Below are 7,849 nucleotides of genomic sequence, written 5' to 3'. Positions count from 1 at the left end.
GGTGCTGTGCAAAATACCGATCTGTTGGAGATAGAAGAAGCAACTTCATAGTTTACACGCTACGCTCTCTGCTTCTTCAGACCACATAGGTTAAACATGGTACAGGCCTTTCATAATTTTTAATCTCTAAATGATTTTGAGAAGATTTTGGAGACAGTGCTGTGGTCAGATGAAACCAAAACTGAGTATTTTGGCATCAGCTCTACCTGCCGTGTTTGGAGGAAGAGAAATGATGACTATGACCCAAAGAACACCATCCCCACAGTCAAGCACAGAGTTGGAGACATTATGATTGGGGCTTTTTATCTGCTAAGCGTATAGGAGGACTTTACCTCGGGTGATGGGCGAAGCTATGTATTGTAAAACCTTGGACGAGAAACTCCTTTCCTCAGCCAGAACACTGAAGATAGTTGGGTCTTCCAGAATGGCAATGACCCAAAACATGCCACCAAAGCAACAAAAGACAGGTTAAATAATTATCTCCACACTTTACAACTTTATAGAATTTTTATATAAATGTTATTTAATCATTGCGTCAGCAGTGGCATTTTGGACGACTCCAGAGTCAGAATTTGACAAGGGTTTCTGTTCTGCCCTGATTACATCTTATGTGTTAATAAGAAAAATAAGTAGCCATGGGAACTGTATTTCTATAACGCAGAGATGTGCCAAAAAAAAGAAAAAGAGAAAAGGACAAGGACAAGAGAGAGTGCTGGAACAAGAAGAGAAATATATATTTTATATTAATACACAGAACAAGCCTGAAAAACTACTTGGGTTCAAACACATTTGTTGTACTTATCGTTATCTGATGCTTTCGTTTTGGATGTTAATACAGGCAGAAATCTGCTCTTTCAGAAATTGTTGAGTCAAAATGGTGATTAAATGCACAGTTCTTCAGCTTGAGATTTATAACCAGAAATCAGATCTGTATTACATTTAGTACCTACATTATATCAACTGGCATGAACAACTATCTAACAATTCCAGAGTTAATGTGCTGGTTTATTTTTACACAACCGTTTAAAAAGGCCATTTGTTTCACACCTGGAATATTCTTACAGTGTCCTACAGATTCTCAGGGTCCTCCACCCCGTGCTTGTCATACTTGTCATATTGCGATTTTTACCTGTGCATTACAGAACAGTGTCAACATGGCAACCTCCAATATCAAACATCAACAGATCTTCCCCAGATGCCTCCAGGCGATGGTTGCCCTAAGTCGGCGGAAGTAGCATGAAGTCATATAAAGTATAACATTATTGAAGCATATCATCAATAAGAATGAATAATCTCAACACTCTACTGTGTGTGCAACTGAAATGCGTTGCGGCATATTAATCATTACAATAACAAAGTACTGGGAAGGGTTTTCAGACACGACTCACTGTTGCTGTGATGTAACATGAAGCTGGAACTACTCATGACTCAGCAGCCTTCTGAAGGCTGGAGAGATAAAGCATGAAAAAAAGGGAAAGTGGGGAAAGCATTTTCTTTTCCCCCTTAAAGTCTGCAGAAATCACTCTGGACTGAATCTAAAATCTCAAACACCCTTTAGTCTCTAACGTATCTGCCCATTAACAGAATTTTAGATGCAGCTGCTGAATGATAAACATGTGTTGCTCTAACTGTATCTGGTTCTGCAGACACAAGAACATGAATGTGGCACCCATACTGTTGAAAGCCTTACAAATGTAAGCACACTGTGCTTACAAGTCGTGTTCTTCCACACCATACTGGGAAAAGAATTCCTTTATGGTCCTTTGTCTCCTAATTCAGGCAATGACACTCTTAGTGTCTTAGCATCTATGAAGTTAAAACCAAAGCAGCCTTTGTGTTTTAAAGTGTATATGTGCTGATTTTACTTTTTCTCTTATCCCAGAATCTGGATCAGACTCGATATTTCTGCATTTGTCTTGTAGCTAAAAAAGGAGAAGATTTTCTACTGAGTGGTTGAATGCACTGCATCCCGTGAGTTTGTTATTCATATATAAAGTGCAATGTGATAGAACCTTAAAAGGTTTGAAAAAATGACTGACTTTGATGTAGTTTTCAAACTCGATGGGTGTAAATGGACTATGCAAATGATGCATATCTGCAGACTGTGATCCTGTGCAGGCTGTAAGATATTCAACATCTTGTAAACTACACATGCAACATGTGTTTAGAGAAATAAAAATACCCAATAAACAGCATTTAGTGTGCTTCAGTAAAAAGGCAGGAAACAGGAACTTCTTTTAGACATTTTTTTATTAAAATTATTATTAAATAAATAGCAAATAATATAATAAATAACTAAATAAAACATATATACTACAACAACAACAACAACAACAACAAGTGTCAGTATCATATAACTGGCCTATAGTAGTGACAGTTTTCCTTGACAAAATTAAACATGTAAAACATTCACTTTGCCAGCAGGCCTATAATGCCGTTAGAGAAAAGTTCAAGTTTTTCTTAAAATCAAGTTTCAGTTTCTTGTCAGTATTCACAGTTCCTTGATTCTTTCGAGTGTTGTCTCATTTCTTGCTAATAGTCCTGCTCGGCTTTGAGCGAGTCTTGTTAGCCGGCGCATGGAGCTCCTTTCCCGGCTACACCGCGCAGGGCGCACCGCTCTTCTCCAAAAACTACTCAGGATCAGCTCCTGCTCGGTTCGGGTTAGGACCCAGTAGCCCTGTCTGGGGCGGTTTACAGTGAAACCAGTCCTGATAGTTTTAGTTGTCGCTGCCCAGCCTGTGGTAGACCAGCAGTGCCACCATGCTTTTCCCGGCGCTCTGCTCGAAGGACCGGCTGGTGTCTGTCTCTTGGCCGGGCTGGGAGCAGGTGGGCTTCGGGATTATCTGCTCGTTGGATGATCCGCCGTCCTCACAGCTGCTCGGTGTGGCTGACATCAGTTCGGGTTTGGCGCACAGGTCTGAGAGCTGGCAAGCCTGCTCCTCCGCTGACTGGAAGGAGAAACCCTGGTAGTCGCCGATCGGGCTCTCCGTGTTTCCCAGCGCCGTCTCTGTGCAAGGATCTTCGGTGTAGATCTGCCACAGCACCACAAGGCACAGGATGACCAGCCAGCGCTTGGCCTGGCTTTTCTCTGGAGGAGGAAGGTGCATGCGGACTTTAGCGGGGTACATGACCCGGGTGCAGCGCTTCTTCGGCCGGATGGGCACGTAGGAGCGCACGGCGGTTGCCTGAGCCGGTACCCGCTCAAAGGTAAAAACCTCCGGCTCCGTGCTTCGGCTCGTCATCCTGCATGAGGCGAATCTCTCCTGCTCAACAGTCAGAGTCGTGCTGTTTGACCGTGTGTACATTTTCTCGTAGTTTTGAGTCGCTTTCTCTAGGATTTGTTTGTTTCGCTTGCTCGTAGTTTGCTGCAAGTCAGATATACTCCAGGCGCCAAGACCTCGAATTTATACATTCGAAACCCAGGTTGTTCACTTTAACCACGCCTTTCTACACCGCAAGCCACTCCCTGTATTGCACAAGTGAGGAAAAAAAACTTTTAAAATTTTTTTATATGTCGTATGTGCCAAGGCTCTGACCGAGCAGGCTGCGGATGGAAGCTGAATCATCAGGGCTTGGTAGAATGACTACATTCTACATTCCCCACATTAAAAGACTATTCAGTATTTGAACCAATCAAATGAGCGAATTTAATCTTAATTATATTTAAAATCACTTAAAATTATAATATGAATATAATGCTAATAAATGTTGATCATTTAATTTGCGGATTTTTAAAATATTGGTTTAATGATAAACCACTAAACTGTCATATATTGTTGTTAGATATAAAATAAAAAGGTTTTTTCCCCCCCAGAATTAAAAAAAATCCCATATTTTCATCAACAAGGTCACACATTTTTGGTTGCTGGACACTTTATAAAAATTAACCTTCACATGGTACTCACATGATATCCTGAAATCTTTGGGGAGAGCCCCAAGGTTTCAGTTTACTCTAAACACTTTACGCTCTACAGTATGTTGTCAGCAACATGCTACAGTTGTGTTAGTGGAAACTTCCTTCAAATAAACATGAGGATGTTATTGTTATTGAGCACTCAAACTCGAACCTGAGAAAGGGGAATGAATGGCTGAATGTGAAAATGTGAAAAATACTATTTTAATGTGTGCCATGTAGATTATGAAAGGGGGGGGGGGGGACAGATTAAGGGGGAAAAACAAATGCAACTTCCTTCCCACACCTTGAGTGACACACACACATTTCATGCCAAAGAGTGAAAACATATCCTGCTGTGATTAAAAGTAAACTGTAATTTACGTAAACGTAAATGCCACTTCTCTAACCTATACTTTGAAATAAAAATAAAAATGATTCACGTTCAGTCAGACAGTTCTTTTTTTTTTTCCTTAGGAAATCCTCCAATTCCCAAATTACAGTGTTACAGCTAAATGACTTCTCCAAATGTTGACCTGGAAACAGTGAGGCTGACTACAGTAACTTTGCTGTGGCAGCTTATTTGCATGCAGAAGAACAAGGCTTCATACAAACTCAAAGTGAACAAATAACAACAAATAACAAAGATTTTGGCCTTTTGTTCTGTTTAGTTCCAGCTTAAATTTAAATTCAAGTGAAAGTTGAATGTGACAGAAAGGAAAACCAGAGAGAGGCCACAAACTCCAGTTTGTGATCACTGTATTTACACATAACAATCACCAGTATGAGCAAAAATCATTGTCTGTTGCTTTGCGTAATGCTATGCCCAGCATGCAGTTCACATGAACAAAAATCAATACAAACAAATACAAATATGTAGCCAAAGAGTCTGCCAGCACAGGACGGAGTACACAAACGTGAAATACAAAGGCCAGCATGCTTTTTTTCTCTCTCTGCACACTAGTTACACAGCGTTGTGCACTCCCCAAACTGGCCGGCTGGTGGGAGTGCACACGGGCTTTTTTAGGCCAAGTCAAACGTCCACGATAGCCTTGTGCTTGTGCAGACACTCCAAGCTTATGTTGGTGTCTTAACGTAGGCCTTGGTTTCCAGCAGACTACTGCAGGCAAACCAGGGAGAGTGATTAGCAAACACAAATCTGCTGTGTTAGGCTCATCTCACTGGCATCCTTCTCTGAAGTAATCACACTACAACAGCTGAGTTCTGAACAAGCCCTGCTGCCACATGATCAAATCATCCTTTGATCTTGTGTTTTCTTCATGTGTTTGAGAGAACAGAAAAAAAGTCAAATCAAAACTAGGATCGTAAGACATGTGAAAACGTCAATCAGAATTTTTATTCTACCCTGTGCTTCCCTAAAACAGATATTGACAGAGGGGAGTTTTGATGTGTTTTCCAACGTGTGATTTTTGTCACCCTGAGCTGTGGGTCATTGTGAGTGGTGAAATTAACTTATGTGGTTACAGTAGTCCACACTCTGAGAGATAGATCTAGCGTGTAACTTTGTAAAAACTGTGTTGTTGTTGTTGTTGTTGTTGAGGCTGAGTTGTTCTGATTGCTGATTTGTGACTATATTTTGAGACTGTGAGAAGTCTGGATATTAATACTACTAGCAGATACATTCTGTTTTTTTCTTATGGCCAGTTCATTAGGTACTCATGCTGAATTGTTTGTTAATGCAAATATCTAATCAGCCAATCACATTTACCACATAGACATGGTGAAGACAACCTGCTGAACTGCTTGTCTACTGGAATTTTCACATACAACCATATCTTCGGTTTACAGAAAAAGGCTCATAAAAGAGAAAATATACAGTTTTTGTGGGAGGAAATGGTCAGAGGAGAATGGCCAGACTGCTTCCACCTCATAAGAGGCAGCATTAATTGAAATTGTATCCAATTCAGGATCAAAGGGAGGCTGGAGCTTATCCCAGCTGCCATAGGGTGAGAGCGAGGGTACACCAGATCACCAGTCTGTCCCAGAGCTGACACAGAGTGACAGGCAACCATTCATATTCACATTCACACCTATAGGCAGTTAACCTAACCCCGCTGACGGCATGTCTTTCAACTGTGAGAGGAAGCCAGAGTATCAGAGAACCCACGCAAACATGGGGAGAACATGCAAACTCCACTATTGCCACTTCCTGTGAGGCAACAGTGCAAACCACCAGTGCCACTGACATAACAATTTGCACAATATTGCTAAAATTAGCAACACCCAGAAAAATCCTCTTTTGTTCCAAGACACTGCAGTGAGAGTACTAACTGGATGTAGTAAGCTTATTTCTACCATGTTAGTCTCTCTTCATTGGTTTCCTGTTAAATTCAGAATTACACTTAAAAATCATTCTCCTCACATACAGTACAGAGATCATCATATCATATCATAGGACCTTTTCATCCTAACAGAGCACTTTCCTCTCAGACTGCAGGTTGATTTGTGACTATATTTTGAGACTGTGAGAAGTCTGGATATTAATACTACTAGCAGATATATTCTGTTTTTTTCTTATGGCCAGTTCATTAGGTACTCATGCTGAATTGTTTGTTAATGCAAATATCTAATCAGCCAATCACATTTACCACATAGACATGGTGAAGACAACCTGCTGAACTGCTTGTCTACTGGAATTTTCACATACAACCATATCTTCGGTTTACAGAAAAAGGCTCATAAAAGAGAAAATATACAGTTTTTGTGGGAGGAAATGGTCAGAGGAGAATGGCCAGACTGCTTCCACCTCATAAGAGGCAGCATTAATTGAAATTGTATCCAATTCAGGATCAAAGGGAGGCTGGAGCTTATCCCAGCTGCCATAGGGTGAGAGCGAGGGTACATCAGATCACCAGTCTGTCCCAGAGCTGACACAGAGTGACAGGCAACCATTCATATTCACATTCACACCTATAGGCAGTTAACCTAACCCCGCTGACGGCATGTCTTTCAACTGTGAGAGGAAGCCAGAGTATCAGATAACCCACGCAAACATGGGGAGAACATGCAAACTCCACCATTGCCACTTCCTGTGAGGCAACAGTGCAAACCACCAGTGCCACTGACATAACAATTTGCACAATATTGCTAAAATTAGCAACACAATGAAAAATCCTCTTTTGTTCCAAGACACTGCAGTGAGAGTACTAACTGGATGTAGAAAGCTCATTTCTACCATGTTAGTTTCTCTTCATTGGTTCCCTGTTAAATTCAGAATTACACTTAAAAATCATTCTCCTCACATACAGTACAGAGATCATCATATCATATCATAGGACCTTTTCATCCCAACAGAGCACTTTCCTCTCAGACTGCAGGTTGATTTGTGTTGAATGGGAGGCAGACACCCTTTACGATTAAGCTTAAAACTTTCCTTTTTAATGAAAGCATAGGGTTAGGGTTGGATCCCCTGCTGGAGGCTTTGCGTTTCTTCTTCAATGATTTCTTTTCGCCCCTTCCTGAGCCTGGTTCTGCTGAGTATTTCGTTTCCCCTGTTGCCAAGTGCTTGCTTATAGGGGGTCATCTCATCGCTGGGGGTTCCTTCTAACATTGTAAGGTCTTTAACTGACATTGTGAAGTGTTATGATGTGACTATAGTTGTGAATTGGCATTAGATAAATAGAATTGAATTGAAATGGAACTGATTAAAATCTCTTATACAGCTAAGGTATGCAGAAGACAATCTCTGAATGCACAACATGTTGAACCTTGAAGCAGTTGGGTACAGCAGCAGAAGACCACACTCCTGTTAGCTAAGAACAGGAAACTGAGGCTGCAGTTTGAATGAAGCCTCAGTTTCCAAAACTCAGGATTCAGCCTACCTTGTACCAACAGTTCAAGCTGCTTGGTCCTTAGTATCAGTTAAGCATTGTTTAAATACCGCAGCCTATTGTTGACCATGTCCACCTCTTTAATATCACAGTGAACCCATATTCA

At 41.0% G+C, this 7,849-nt stretch overlaps 1 protein-coding gene across 1 annotated transcript; it reads right to left on the bottom strand.

Annotated features, from left to right (window-relative positions):
• Positions 1–2,232: 2,232 nt before the first annotated feature.
• On the bottom strand, positions 2,233–3,516 carry ier3 (immediate early response 3). Its single transcript, XM_084946411.1, has one exon. It carries the CDS (start codon positions 3,303–3,305, stop codon positions 2,718–2,720), a length of 588 nt encoding a protein of 195 aa, XP_084802537.1. The 5' UTR covers positions 3,306–3,516; the 3' UTR covers positions 2,233–2,717.
• Positions 3,517–7,849: the final 4,333 nt, after the last annotated feature.

The sequence above is a fragment of the Perissodus microlepis genome, chromosome 12, assembly GCF_051167445.1.
Source record: "Perissodus microlepis isolate ML-2025 ecotype Zambia chromosome 12, ASM5116744v1, whole genome shotgun sequence".
In the NCBI taxonomy this organism is placed as follows: domain Eukaryota; kingdom Metazoa; phylum Chordata; class Actinopteri; order Cichliformes; family Cichlidae; genus Perissodus; species Perissodus microlepis.
This window is presented reverse-complemented; position numbering and strand designations above follow the sequence as displayed.

Coding starts and splice junctions, on each gene's coding strand:
- ier3 (XM_084946411.1), bottom strand. CDS start 3,305: ATGTACACACGGTCAAACAGCACGACTCTGACTGTTGAGCAGGAGAGA.